Source organism: Diabrotica virgifera, chromosome 2 (assembly GCF_917563875.1).
Source record: "Diabrotica virgifera virgifera chromosome 2, PGI_DIABVI_V3a".
Taxonomy (NCBI): Eukaryota; Metazoa; Arthropoda; class Insecta; order Coleoptera; family Chrysomelidae; genus Diabrotica; species Diabrotica virgifera.
The window spans coordinates 245878225-245894418 of record NC_065444.1 but is presented as its reverse complement, the minus strand read 5'-3'; the positions used below and the strand labels follow the sequence as shown (position 1 = coordinate 245894418).

General features: G+C 32.8%; 1 protein-coding gene across 2 annotated transcripts in view; it reads right to left on the bottom strand.

Moving 5' to 3' along the window:
- LOC114326742 (neurotrimin-like) overlaps positions 1 to 16194 on the bottom strand; it is an 880435-nt gene that overhangs the window by 319957 nt on the left and 544284 nt on the right. For both annotated transcript variants that reach the window (XM_050643137.1, XM_050643138.1), the window contains exon 3: positions 725 to 828. In XM_050643137.1, the coding sequence (XP_050499094.1) occupies positions 725 to 828 (104 nt within the window). The remainder of the gene's footprint in view (positions 1 to 724; positions 829 to 16194) is intronic.

Genomic DNA, 16194 nt, shown 5'->3' with positions numbered 1-16194 from the left:
GGAACAGGGGAAGTTTTAATTGTGGAACAGGTTAAAAATTTGGAACGGTCAGACCACGAAAACGGCACATGTAGTTTGTCCGACAGAACAGACTTAAACTCTTCGAACAGAGATTAAACTTTCATGCAAAAATCAGACTGCCATTTATCACCAAATGGGCGTTTTAATGAGTGGAACATGTCGAATATGTCAAATGCCAGGAATGATGACAGGTGATAAATAGCAGTCTGATTTTTGCATGAGAGTTTAATCTCTGTTCGAAGAGTTTAAGTCTGTTCTGTCGGACAAAATAAATGTGCCGTTTTCGTGGTGTGACCGTTCCAAATTTTTAACCTGTTCCACAATTAAAACTGCCCCTGTTACAGTGTTCCCATATATCAAAGTTTATTCGACTAGACACCCTTAAGCTATTAACAAATTTTCAGCTTGCTATGAATCAACTTTTTTTTCATACGCGGGATCCAGACCTATTACGACAATGTAATTAAAACTATAATATCGATTGCCTTAGAAAACCCCTACCTACTAAAATCTATAAAAATCGTGCAAGCCGTTTCCGAGATAATTGAGTGTTTCCATACATAAAACTCATTCTGTATTATTAAGTATGTCGATATTATCATTGTTTTCTACCAAATATCTAATTTTTATTTAAACAAATTTCCATTTTAACGATATGTTTTGTCCTTTGAAACAAAACAAAAGAATAACTCTGGGTACTCACCTTAAACCCTCTAAGGTTATCCACGACGCACGCCAACAAAGCATCTCTCCCGACGGTGACTGTGACGTTGGGAATGGGCTCGGAGAAACGAGGAAACGCCAAATCTGCAACAAACAAGATACACGAATGTTTTAAAAGATATTATTCATTCCCGTTCGTTGAGAGGATGTGACGGGATTAGGGAGGACGAGATAAAAGGCATGTAAGCATTCCCGACGAAGGCCGCACTGGGTGGAGGGACAACGTTCCGAAATAAGGGATAAAACGAATGAGATTTTTTTCTCGTTTTAACGGAATAAAGAACTTTCTTAATTAGGAAAATGTTTTAAGGGTACACGATAAGAAGGTGTTTCTTTTTTGGTACAAATAGAGTAACCAATATTTTTAAACTTGAACTAAAAGTTTATTACACAACATAAAAAATACGAGGAAGCTAAAGCTTCTGGCAATATTTCAATTAGATGAATTATTTATTAAAGTTATCAAATATTTTTAGGATTAAATTAATTAATTATTTAGGTGAGCCTCTTTAGTCTCTTGAGCACTCGATAAGAGTGCTGGCCGCGCTCTCTAACCTAAGTAAAAATTAAGACAGTTTTGGCCTCGCATTGCAACTGAATAAAAATGGTATACATTTTTATTTTATATTAGTATTACTCCTATATTATAGAGTAACTAGGTCCATTTTCCGTTGGAAGTTTACCAAGCTGTAGACGGGGTTGTGAATTGCAACTTTTTAGAATTCCCTATTGTCTTCAATGCAGCATCCATCTGGCTTGCAATTTTTAGAAGCCATGGAGGTGTCACCAGGAAAATGGTCCAAAAAGTTTTTCAATTAAACATTTTTTAAAAATATTTTATAAATATTTTTGTTAGGTTGAAAAACTTAGACTTTCATTTAACAGATGCCGCTAAGCACCTACTACCTTCACGTCAGTTGCAATAGTAGGACTAATAAATGTCGAAAATTTTTACCTGGAGTAGAGATAGCAGCCTATGCATTCTCTGAAGAGCCTGTAACACGAGGTGAAATCGTCGATAAGAGTGCTGGCCGCGCTCTCTAACCTAAGTAAAAATTAAGACAGTTTTGGCTTCGCATTGCAACTGAATAAAAAGGGTGTTTTCCCGTTTAAGATGGGGAAAAAGTATTGAATTAGCGACCGTCATTGCTTCTTTAGGGACGTTGTGCCCTTTTTGAATAGGGAAAAAGTATTGAATTAGCGAACGTCATCGCGACCGTCATCGCTTCGGAAAAATAAATTTTTGAAGCGTAAACTTCTTTAGAGACGTTTTGCACTTTTTAGATGGGGAAAAAGTATTAAATTAGCGACCGTCATTGCTTCAACGAAATAAATTTTTGAAGTGAAAACTTCATTAGGGACATTGTTCCCTTTTTAGATGGAGAAAAAGTATTGAATTAGCGACCGTCATCGCGATTGTCATTGCTTCGACGAAATAAATTTTTGAAGCGAAATTTTTTTAGGAACTTTATACACTATTTAGATGGGGAAAAAGTGTTGAATTAGCGACCGTCATCGCTTCGGCGAAATAAATTTTTGAAGTGAAAAATTCTTTAGGAGTGTTGTGCGCTTATTAGATGGGGGAAAAGTATTAAATTAGCGACCGTCATTGTTTCGACGAAATAAATTTTTGAGGTGAAAACTTCTTTAGAGACGTTGTGCACTTTTTAGATGGGGAAAAAGTATTGAGTTTGCGGCCGTCATAACTTTGCCGAACTAAATTTCGTACGTATATACAGGGTGAGGCAAATAAAGGGCCTATTAGAAATATATCGAGAACTAAAGGCAACACAATCATGAAAATTTGAATTAAGGGGTTTTGAAGAGTAATCTATTTAATGAAAATATTTTCATCTATTTGCTACTTCCGGTTATACCGGAAGTTGCCTATAACTTCGTTTTTTTAACGGGACACCCTGTATATTTTTACATTTTTGGATTCTCTTCGACGTCTTCTTTCTTAAAATATGAGGTTTTGTAATATTATACAGGGTATTTTAAAAGATAATCACGATTTTGTATTAATTTCGTAGCAATATTCACACCCTGTAGAATTGTAGTAGTTTGACATTTAAAACTCTACTTACGTTCAAATGATTTTTAATATAGTCTACTATTGTTAAGAATCATTAGAATAGCTAAATTTTTAATTTTAGTATACAGGGTTGGTCGAAACTCGGAATGAGTATTTTCTGAGTTTTCTTAAATGGAACACCCTGTATTTTAGTATTGTAATGAAATGATATTTTATGGTACTTTTTTATTTTTTAAGCAAACCAACAGGAATAAGCAGAGATGATACTTAGTGTCCAACAGGACCATGGTTTTAATGATTCTGTTAAATTATTTTCCATGTCAAAGCGAGGTCTGTTTAATAAAGGTGTTTTCATCCAATATCTTTTTTTACTGTACCTATATTCGTTTCGCCACCGAGGGTACTTTTTGCATAATATTTTTTTCTTCAATCGTAATATATAAGTAGTTACACCATCTAAAACTTTTTTATTATTCAGCGCTATCTTTAAAAACAGACTATTTCATTTGGACATGCGGGTAGTGAATCAGTAGGTAGCAGTAAAACCCATCGCAGTAGATATATCCCCACCGCTAAAAGTCGCTGCGATAACAGTGAACTGCTATGTGAAACTGCCGCTTTAAAGCGGCAGTTTCACATAGCAGTTCACTGTTATCACAGCGACTGTTAGGTAGGCGTGGTTTGACTGTCACCTTTTCTTCGTTGTGAATCATACCACTTCGATCGCAGTAGATTGTTATAAGAATTACTGCTATAAGTAGAAATAATTCTAGTTTTGCTATCGCAGTAACTTATTTATAAAATAAAAATGGCGAAAACACATTACGTTCTCGGACGAAAAAAATGTTTTTATTCATTTAAGAGAAAGGATGCAATTGCAAAAATTGCGGAAAAGGTGGGTATAGGTTATAGATAAAGAAACCATAAAAAAGAAGATAGCATCCATTAAGAGCAACGTATCTACTAGAAAAAAAGAAAATTCATGATAGCCAACCAACAGGAGTAAGCACAGATGATTATTTACTGTCCAACACTGCCATGGTTTTATAGACCAGTAAGGATCTGTGAAAAACGTCTATTTTTGGATGTAAGAGGTGGCATTCGGATTTTTGCAGATAAAGTTAGGTGACACCTTCAGTAATAATAATTGACTTATGCTCCTTCTCAAACATGCCCGGAACATTAATTAAAAAATTAAAATATTTAAAAATTTCGAAAAATGTCGATTTTTTTCTGCTTTCTTTGCTTATAACTTTAAAACGATTCGTTTTGGAACAAAGTCGTAGAGAAATAAAATAAAGATAATTGAATTTTGTATGATATACGACTGGTCAAAAATGTCTTAACGTATTACCTTTTCTGCAATATAGCAATAAATACAAAATCAGGGGGCAAAATACGCCTGTTGGTATTCAATGTTTTTAACCACTTTGGTGGCACTTAGAACCTTAGTAATTCGCTTAGGAAATTCTTTGTAACATACTTAAACCGTGTACCAAATTTCATTATAAGGATCCCCCAAACCAAAGCGAAACTTTCGCAACCGCAACCTACGCGGAATCGCGGCGAATCGATAGGCACGGCGGATTATGAACGTGTTCAGACCACTTTGCGCGGAATCCGCAACGGTCGCGGCAGAACAGCGTTCCTTTCATGAAACGCTGCATGCACGGTTTTTTCCGCTACCGCTGTAGTTTCGCGTGTTTTAAAATGGTTGTTACAGAAAAACTCATTGAAATTGTTAAACAATATCCTATAATATATGATTTAAGGACGAAGATTATAAAAATATAACAAAAAGAATAAAGTCTGGAATAGTATAGGGTCAGAATTAGGAAAAAATGATAAGTTTTCATTATATATTATAATATTATTATTAATTTGCGTGCATAGAGATTACGCCCACTTAAAAATTTGGTCATTTTTGATGTCTTGTATTTCCAAAACCTGTTGGCCGATTTAAAAATATAATTTGTTCACATTTGTATGGCGAATAGTCGCGTCGGCTTTCGCGTCAATATGGGGAACCCTTGTCCGCTACCGCTCCACCTGCGAATGTTCCGCTACGGAATTCGCGTCGCAAAACTTTCGCATCGGTTTGGGGGATCCTATAATCGACCTAATAGATTTTGCATAATAAATTTGCAATATAAATGTTTTTAAAAAAGTTCAAATTTTTTAAAATCTTTCTGAACAAAAAGTAGACCATTTAGAAGTTGTCTAATTTTTTTACATATAAAGAGGTGCTCTACCTATCTAATACACTTTACAGAATTAAAATCGGATTATTTAAGGGGCCTCAGCAATGTTTTAAACTTATAAACAATTTTTTGGCTTATAAACAAATAGCTTTGTTTACTAATAAAAAAATTATTTTTTAGCAATGCAAATAATTAAAACCGCCATAATTTGACTTAAACTTTCAAATTCTGTCAGCAGAATTGCTATTTTATTTTTTAATCAAAAGTTATTCGCGTTCAAAAATTGCAATTTTTCGAATTTTTGAAAATTCCACTGCGTTTATCTCGAAAACTATGCATCCTACGAAAAAACTTATAAGAAAATTTTTTGCTTAGAATTACCCAAGAAATACAAAAAAATGTTTTATTTTGCGAAAAATCGATGTTATGTAATTCCTCAAGTTCTTTGTTTATAACAATCTTATCGATATCCGGATCAACTGTTACCCAAAAAAATCGTGTTCTACGGGTCAAAAAATACATAAAAATCTTGGGTAAGTCCATCTAAATAAAGGAGCCCGTAGCACCCCCTCCTGGCCACAGGACTAACTTGTTTATAAGCCAAAAAAAAAGAATGTGTGTGTACTTTGTACGCACGTAAGAAGTTATACTTCTATTATAATATAATTTCAACGAAATAGATATACCTACTTAACAGTTATAATACAAAAAATTACCAACAATTACCAAAAATGAACCAAAACTTAACAATGCCAAATATTTAAAAAAAGAGAAAAAAGTATGAATCGTCCGGGATTTGAACCCGCAATCTCGCGATTTTTTGATCTCTGGTCCAATGCTCTACCAACAAGGCCATCAAGCCGCATGATACATCACGGTGACAAGTGAAATATAAAAATAGATGTTTTATTATTTTACGCCCAGGGAAGACAAATCCAAAGACGCAAAATTATAATAAAAAACCTTTTAAACCACCTTTTTCAAATTGCGTAAGTTGTATTATTAATATTAATGTTAATAAATGAAATATAAATATTTTGACGTTTCACAATTTGACAATTCACTTTTAACTGCAGTGCCTTAAAAATTTTAAAGCACTAGTGCTTTAAAGTACCATTTTTAACGCTCCTATGGAGTCCTAAAAATTGTATTTTTAACACGTTTGTAGAAAAATATATTTAAAAACACTAATATATTCTTGCCACACCTTTTCTGGACTGATACATACATAAATTAAAACATTTTGAAGTATAACTTCAAAAATATAATATGCAAACTATTTAAAAAGACAGTATAACTATTAACTAACCTTTGTTGTTTCTCTTCCCACAAATTTTAAAACGCAACAACCATACATAACCAAACCGTCAACCGTCCAAACCACAGCTGCGCTACAGCTGCCATATTGGATAATTTTTGACATGTCATTAGAACATCCAATCAGAACAAAATTATAATTCACATGCGCCCGGATCGTAGGTTTTAACATATAAAAATTCACCCTCATATCGCGCGTAAAGCAGTATAAATTCAAAAATTGTTTATAATTTTAAAACATTGCTGAGGCTGCTTAAACAATCTGATTTCAATTCTGTAAAGTGCATTGGATAGGTAGAGTGCTTCTTTTTATGTAAAAAATTGACAAATCTTTGTATGTTCTAGTTTTTATTGTGCAAGATTTTAAAAATTTTTAATTTTTTAAAAAAGTTTAGATTGCAAAATTATTATTCAAAAGCTAGTAAGCCAATTTTAATGAAATTTGGTGTACGGTTTCAGCACATTACAAAAATTTTCTAAGCGAATTAGGAAGGTTCCAAGTGTAACCTAAGTGATGGAAAATCATTGAATAAAGACAGGCTTGTTTTGCCCCCATATTTTATATTTATTGCTATTTTGCAGCAAGGGTGATAAATTAAGACATTTTTAACCAATCGCATCTGATAGAAAATTTAATTATATTTGTTTTATTCCTATACGACTTTGTTCCAAAATGAATCGTTTTAAAGTTATAAGCAAAAAAGTGGAAAAAAACGAAATTTTTTGAAATTTTTAAATATTTTTTTTTTATTAATGTTCCGGGCATATTTGAGAAGGAGCATAAATCAATTATTATTAACGAAGTTATCATCTAACGTTATCCGCAAAAATCTGAATGCCACCTCTCACATCCACCTAAAAACAGATCCTTACTTGTCTATTAATGGTTCTGTTAATAAATTATTTTCCATGTCAAAGCCAGGTCTGCTTAATAACGGTGTGTTCACCCAATATCTTTTTTTTACTGTATGTTCGTTTCGCCACCGAGGGTACTTTTTTTCCATAATATTTTTATTTCTTCAATAGTAATAAATAAGTTGTTACACCATCTACACCTTTTTTTTATTCGGCGCCATCTTTAAAAACTGACGATTTCATTTGGACATACGGGTAGTGAATCAGTAGGTAGCAGTAAAACCCATCGCAGTAGATATATCCCCACCGCTAAAAGTCGCTGCGATAACAGTGGACTGCTATGTGAAACTGCCGCTTAAAAAGAAAAATCGACCTGTTTCGGGATTTTTAAAGTCGCCAGTTTACGAAACAATAAATTTATTCCTTTCATTTGTACCATACTGTTTACCAGAAAGCAAGTGGCAATAGAAGCATTTCTGAAACTTTTTAAGGAAATTAACTTATTTATAAATACGTAAAGTAAATGTATGTAAGTTGAAAAGCTGTAGTTTTGTTCTAAATAATAACTCTAAGCCAAAACATCGTGAAATATGTAATAGCAATTAATCAAGTTGTCGTACATATAATGAACAAACGAGAATCAAGTTCTTCGCTTACTATTTCAACGTCAGACAAAACAAACAGAGCGGTAATTAGTAATTACAATATGTGCGATATAAGGAGCCAGCAAGAAACAACAAGGCAACAAACGAAACATTAGCAACATCTGTACAAAACGTTTGACACAACCAAAGAGCAAATTACTAAATTATATTGAGTTTTGTGCTCCAAATAAGCTTCTGCTAATTCCCGCGAAACAGTTTTCGTTGCTGTTATTTGTGAAAGACTTTGGCGCAATAGGCAAATTCGTGGAAAGTCAAAGAACACTATATTTTGTTAATGTTTAAAGCCGTGGGGGATTTCGGTCTGTACTTTGTTGTATAATTTCGACACTCTTTTAAAGGATATGAATCGAAGAATATATTTTGGTACAAATAAACCAGAGTAAATATCTTTGAATTCTAAAGGGTTACACAAAAAGTTTTTGAAGCTGATTTCTTCTGGCATGTCTACTTTAAGTGTTATTACTCTGGGCCAATTAGCAAAATACAAGGAAAAGTTATTTACCAGCAGTTTTATTCCTGGAATCGAATCTTATCACCCTATACAATTAATGATATAGGTATGCAAAGTCTGCAGATAGTGTGCTACTTTTTTTATAAACAAAATGGCGCTCGGAAATCGTGTTTTTTCAATTTTTGCTCTATAACTAAAAAGATTTTAACTTTACATCAAAAACACTCAAATAAAAATTCACCATAATTAAATTCTACACGTGTTTTCTTGATTTACTTCGACAATAATTTTCCCCGGAAAATGCGGGTTTTTCCAACAAAATCTTTAATTATCAAATAAAATTTAAAATAAGTAATTGTTTATCAATAATTAAATAACTGGGCAGTATAAAAGCCGTTTTTGTATAGATTATAATTCCAGAAGCCGATAGAAATTGAATAAACAGTTTAGCAAACATTGAATTATTAATTAAAAATTTACGGTCGCTATAATAGCCACAATAATTATGACACATAGGAATAACTATGATTTTTGAAAGACACTGTACCTATCTAATGTACATTACAGAATTGAAATTAGACTATTTAAGCGGCCTCGGGAATATTTTAAAATTATAAACAATTTTTTGGCTTATAAACAAATATAATATCTCGGGAAATAATAAATTAAATTAAGTAATGAAAACAGCATTAGAAAAAAAGTGGCAGGACGCTTCTTCTAAAAGAAAAAACTTTTAATTGTGATGAGTGGTTCCTGAGACACAACCAGTCAAAATTGACCGGCGCTTACGGCAAAGATATAAACAATAGGATCATAATTTTCGAAGCATCACCTTTTTATTTTTGTCTTCTTTCTCACACCAATTTTCATATCTTTGAAATTCTCATAACATATATTATTATAATAAAAACTCTCGATATTACGAGTGAAAATTGCCAAAAATAGTAAAATTTGAATCAAAGGTTAGGTTGGAGAAAATGTAATCTCAAAATTCCAAATCGGTATACTTTAAAAAATGCATTTTCTCGGCTTCCCATGGAGCAATTTTCTTCATTCTTTTTTGTTCCCAAGTAACTCGAGTAGAGCCATTTAACTAACGCATTATTAAATCTCAAACTTGCTTTTGTTTTGTTATAATAGATTAATTTATTTATACGAAAAGAAAACTAGGTACATATTTTTTTCTGCAGCCGTTCCGAAAATAAACTTTCGGTATGATTTATTAAATCGAAAGTACCATTTTACACTTCTCGTACCGAAAGTGTCTACTTTCGGGACTAATTTTTTCACTTTCGGGACGATTTTGGGTAGCTAGGTAACGGCTTCGACAATAACATCAACTTTGTATTTTATTTTGACAACGCTTGTCATTTAAGATTCTTGTGTGTTTTCGCTCAGTATTTCGTTTTTCAATTCCAAGAAATGGAAATCAGCAGTGAAAGTGAAGCCGAAATGATTCCAGATGAGATTAGGGAAACTAAATATCAATGTAAATATTCATAAGTAGATTTTTCTAATGTTGATTTCACGAGAGTAACTTTAAAGTGTTTAATAAAATTTCATAAGTAAATTTTATCCACATATTCTTTTTAACATACAAAACGGCTGCAGAAAAAATATTGTACGTAACACGATCCAAAAGTAATTTTACGAGACTCGCAGGATTCCAGGACTCGCCTACGGCTCGCCCTGGAAACTTCCTACCCGTCTCGTAACATATCACTTTCGGAACTTGTTACGTAAATTACTATTTTCAGTTGTAGACTTTTTTTAGATAAACTTACTACAAGTGTATCTTTTAACGTTAAAAACACAATATTTCTCATTTGAAAGCTGTATAATTATTTAAACAATCTTTATTTAAACAAATTAAAAATTGTTGTTATAATAAATAAATTAATTTATTATAACAAAACAAAAGCAAGTTTGACATTTAATAATGCATTAGTTAGATGGCTCTACTCGAGTTACTTGGGAACAAAAAAAGAATGAAGAAAATTGATCCATGGGAGCCTAGAAAATGCATTTTTTAACGTATACCGATTTTGAATTTTTAGATTACATTTTCTCCAACCTAATTTTTGACTGGAATTTTGCTACTTTTGGCAATTTTTACTCGTAATATCGAGAGTTTTATTATAATAATATATGTTTTAAGTATTTTAAAGATATGAAAATTGGTGTGAAGGAAGAGGACAAAAACAAAATCAAAAATTATGATCCTATTTTATATATCTTTGCCGTAAATGCCGGTCAAGTTTGACCGATTGTATCTCAGGAACCACTGATCAAAACTAAAAGTTTTTTCTTTTAAAAGAAGCGTCCTGCCGCTTTTTTTCCATTACCGTTTTCATTATTTAATTTAATTTATTATTTCCCGGGACATTCTATTTGTTTTTAAGTGAAAAAATTGTTTATAATTTTAAAATATTCCCGAGGTCGCTTAAATAGTCCAATTTCAATTCTCTAAAGTACATTAGATAGGTACGGCGTCTCTTTATAAAAAAACCATAGCTGTTCTTATGTATCATAATTATTGTGGTTATTATAGCGAGCGAAAATTTTTAATCAACAATCAATTTTTGCTAAACTGTTTATTCAATTTCCATCGGCTTCTGGAATTATGATCTATACGAAAAGGGCTTTTATACTACCAAGTTATTTAATTATTGATAAATAATTACCTAAATAAAATTTTAATTGAAAATGAAAAATTTTGTTGGAAAAACCCGCATACCGGGGAAAATTTTCGTCTAAGTAAATCAGGAAAAACACATCGCGATGCAGAATTTAATTAGGGTGAATTTTTATTTGGATGTTTTTGGAAATCTTTGGAGTTATAGAGCGAAAATTGAAAAAAACACGATTTTCGGGCGCCATTTTGTTTATAAAAAAGTAGCACACTATCTGCGGACTTTGCATACCTATATTATTAATATATATAGGGTCATAAGATTCGATTCCAGCAATAAAATTGCTGGTAAATAACTTTTCCCAAAAATTGCCCATTTCTTCGATAACCTGCCCAGACTATATGTTTATATGATTAATTTACAATTAGTTGTAATGAAGGGTATATTTCATAATTTTTATTTAGCAATTGTATTTCCACTTCGGAAATCGTATTCAGAAGCAGATTGTTTGAGGCTTCGTCTAGCTCAGTTGCTGAGGTGTAAGTTTGTCTTGATTGAAATAGTAAACAATGAGTGCTGGAAGGGACAAATATAGTTATTTTCATAACTAGTGTGAAAAGTCAAACTTTTCCGCACGCGATTGCAGTTTGCCGAACGATGCGAAGCGGAGTTCGGCAAGCAGTCGAGTGCGGAAAAGAGACTTTTCACAAGAGTTAAGAACAATATGTTTTCTATGAGCGTTTCTATGAGCAATAATCCCGAATTAAAGTAAATGCGGTACCTAAATAGCTGCAATGCAGTAATGAATGGTGCACATCATTCATCATCATCATCCAGCCCTTTGCGTCCACTGCTGGACATAGGCCTCCCTCATTTTTGTCCATTGTGCTCTATTTTGAGCACTTTGCATCCAATTTCTAGACATTTTCTGGAGATCGTCAGTCCAACGAGTAGGTGGTCTTCCTCTACTTCCTTTGTCTAATCTCGGCCTCCACTCAAGTAATATCTTCTTCCATCTCCCATCACTGATTCGGGCGACGTGTCCGGCCCAGCTCCATTTCAGGGTGGCAACTCGGGAAATTACATCGGTAACTCCTGTTCTTCGTCTTAAGTCTTCATTTCTAACTCGGTCACGAAGGGATATACTCAGGATTGACCTTTATATTTTCCTCTGGGCTATTTGCAGCATTTTAGAAGTTGTAGCTGTCAATGTCAAAGTTTAGGCACCATAAGTCATCACAGGCAACACACATTGGTCAAATGTTTCTTTTGACCACACATTGGTCACTGAACGCACATTGGTCAAATTGTATATCATTACAGGTTTTAATATTTTAGTCAAGCAACGATGTCAAGCAAAGCAATTATTGTCAAAAAGCACGTCATACACTTTAAAATTTCCACGCATCTTTACTTACGAATTTTAAAATAATTCAGTGATTTAGATGGCATCAAGTGACGAAGAACTACCCCATCTATTCTCGACGTTGTCAGTAATCCTGATCTGTTACTGGAAAAATCAGCAAACAGATACTTAAAATATAATATAATAAAATATAAAATATAAGAGGTTATATTAATAGCTCAATATGTATGTACATTCAGTGCGGAAAAGTAATGCGGAAAAGTAAATCTTTCCAAAACTAAAACGCGTGCGGAAAAGTAGACTTTTTTGCACGCTCGTAGAAAAAAAAATACTTAATCAACTAATGACATCTAAATTTGTATTAAATAAATTAAATGAAATGAAATTATAACATCAACAAGCAAATCCTGCGTATAGTTTTACAAGAAAAATGACATTGTATACGCTGTTGGATGGCTTCTTGAATGTGAATGGTGTAGCTGCAGCTTGAATGTAGATAGATCTCTAAATGTTTGCCATATACGTGTCTTCAAGTAGCCATTGTGTTCCTAAAAGGCAGCTGCACTTTGTGGCAAATGTGGAAGTCGTTATGTGGTACCACATGGCTCAGAGAATTCTACCCATATGGACGGCAAATGGTTTGCAACAAAAATTAATAAGGCCAAAAACCAAAGAAGTTTTAAACGATGTGAGATGAATGTTAGACAGAAACGTTAACTTAAATAGATAACAGACATAAAAACATTGCTTTCCATTTAAGCGAAGATTGACATGACAGAACGGAAGTCAAGAGTTGACAAATATATTTTGTTGCCTGGAGTTAGACCTGGGCAATTTAATGGCGGAGAAAAGATGAGGATTGAATATGTAGTTGATAGAATATTTGGCCGCCAACTATTAAAAAAAATAATAAAACAAAACAGAAAGGTAGGAAACCAATAAACTCAACCAAAACTTTAATAAAATAATTATTTAACTATACTTGAGTCCAGGGTCCTTTACCCGTGCGTCATTAATACCGGCGAGATAAAACACATACTTTTTATCTAGCATCATTGTCTTTCGCGCATGAAACTAAAAACAAACTAGCTACCGCCTGTTATTAAGTAAAGACACATGTTATTTTTATTAACGCTCTAGACTCAGTACATCGAAATGATGACGCACGGGTAAAGAATCAAGGACCCAACTGTAAAATTAGTGGAAGTGGAATAAGTGAAAGGTATGTGAGGTTTATAAGGCTACAAGCAGCAACTTAGGTTCGTGGTTCGTCTATTTTTGGATTAAATGCAAAGTAATAAAAGAACTAATAATTTTTATTGGTCATTAGCACAATAAAGGCTATGGATCCTAAGACATATTTAAAAAAAATTACATCTAGTTTTTCTACAACAAAAATATCTCGGCAGATGCGAATCCCCTGTTAACTAATACCGAATACTGCACGTCTAAATCGGATTAATAACTAAACAAGGATATGAATGCGGCATGCTATCAAAGTACACAAATTGATATATACAACGGGATGAAACCGATATTGGGAAGGGAAGAGGGAGGAAAATGAAAGCTGTTTGAGTGGCGTTAGCCGTAACAGTAAATAAAGGATGATGCGAAGATTATTGTTAGGGAATGAATGTTATCAAACCATGTTCGATCAACGTCAAAACATTGGAGCAAGGATGAGCCCGTGTCGGTTTCCGCAACCGACAGGCGGATATATTTAGGGTCGGGATTAGGACAAACGAGGAAAAAATTGAACAATTTTTATTGCCCGATAGATTGAAAATCTATCGGATAAATGAAATTTTTATTTGTGTTTTATATGTAGTTAATGCACTAAAACACAAATACCCTTGTTTCTTATGTTAAAGAAATCAGTTATCTCTGACTTACACGAGATTCAAATTGTTGTGGTTATCTGCATTTGAGTAATACATATTTTTATAACAGGGTGTTTCAGTGAGCGATTCTGCATATAGACAAGGCGAAAACGGCGGGTCCGTTGAGAAAACTATTCCCATGAGATTTTTTTGCATAATCACATTCGTGAGATATCCCAGAATAAGGTTCAAGAAGTCGCCCACGTGAAAAGTGGTTAATTTTTTTTTAACAATTTTTTTTAATCAAATAACAAAAAATCAATATTTTTGTCTCGGAAAATTTTTGTGTAGGTTTTTTGGATCATTCTGGATAAAAAAGGTCTCTTATAATTTTTCTCTAAAGTTGATCGTTTTCGAGTTATAAGAAATTTAAAATTGTAAGAACCGAAAAATGGCGATTTTCAAGGCTTAATATCTCGGTTAAAAGTTATTATTATGAAAGTCAGAAAGTACCTAAATCAAAGTTTAATGCCCCCCCTACAAGATCCTGAAGAAATTTTTGTCATTATTTTATTACTAAGCTGTTATTTTTTAAGGAATAATAATGAGCGCCATGCACGTGGTAGACGGCCGTAAATGTGAGTGCAAGTAAGATACAATTGGACTTCCGGAGTGGCATCTCTCTCGCACTCAGCATTTACGGCCGGCTACCACGTGCATGGCGCTCAATATTATTACTTAAAAATAACAGCTTAGTAATAAAATAATAACAAAAATTTAGTCACTTTCTGACTTTCATAATAATAACTTTTAACCGAGTTATTAGTCCGTTCTTTAACGGTAAAATATTGCAAAACCTCTAAATTTTAAAGAACCGCTTGGATTGACATGAAATTTGGCATACACATAGCTAACAAGTCAAAGAAAAAAAGTGATATTGTGCCGATATGTGCTTTTGCCCTGGGGGTGGTTTTCACCCCCTTCTGGGGGTGAAAAAATATTCGTCCAAAGAAAGTCAGGAAATGGATAAACTGGCTAATTTTAAGTAACTTTTGTTCTATAGAGTTTTTTCACCAATTCAATACTTTTCGTGATATTTGGCAGTGAATATGTTCATTTTTTCAACAAAATAACCACGCTTTTAGACGGTTTTTCGCAAATAACTCATATAGTCAGAATTTTGTCGAAAAAACATTGCCAGCAAAAATATAGCCTGTAAAAAATTTAAAAAAATGGTGTCTATATCACGTCTCTACACCTAGTAGAAGCAGAGTTATAGCTAATGAAAAAAGGTTCATATTCGTCAAATTCCAAATGGAATATTTTAACGTGAAATAACCAAAAATGATGCACATTTCGGGAAAACTCATTACAACTTATTTAAAGTGTTTAAAAAAAGCTTCATTTTTGTTTAATAAAAAAAATTTCTAGCATCAAAATTAAACAAGTTAAGCTCAAAATAAAGTTAGTCCCTTTTGCTTTTGGTGAAAAAATCGAGAAAATCACCCCCTAATTAGTATCTTAAATTAACTTAATCGTTACCACCTAAAAAGTTTCTTGACTCGTGTATATATTGTTTATATGATCTGTAAGTTTCATCGGTTCAAAGTCCTTATTATTGAAAGGGCTGTAGTTAAAAGGTTTGAACGAGTCACTGATCACGAATGTATGCAAATTTAGAAACAACAAATCTTAATCAATTTTTGTCTAACAGAAAAACAAAAAAATACATGAGATTCAGAAAAGCAAATCTGATATTCTTTGTTTTTCGAGATTTTTGGTATCTCTAACAATTTTTAAGTTATTTTGAAAAAAAGCGTATTTTTCAAAATTTAAATTTTAAAAATTTTATTTTGAAACCAAATTTTTTCAAAAATAAGCACTTTGAATCGATGAAACTTACAGATCTTATAAACACAACATAAGTAAAATCATTTGTGGAGCGGTAACGATCATTTAAGTTGCTAATTAGGGGGTGGTCTTCCCGATTTTTTTTTTGCAAAAACAAAAGGGACCAACTTTATTTTGAGCGTAACTTGCTTAAATTTAATGCTAGGAACTTTTTGTAAAAACGGAAATAAAGCTTTTTTTAAACACTTTAATAAAG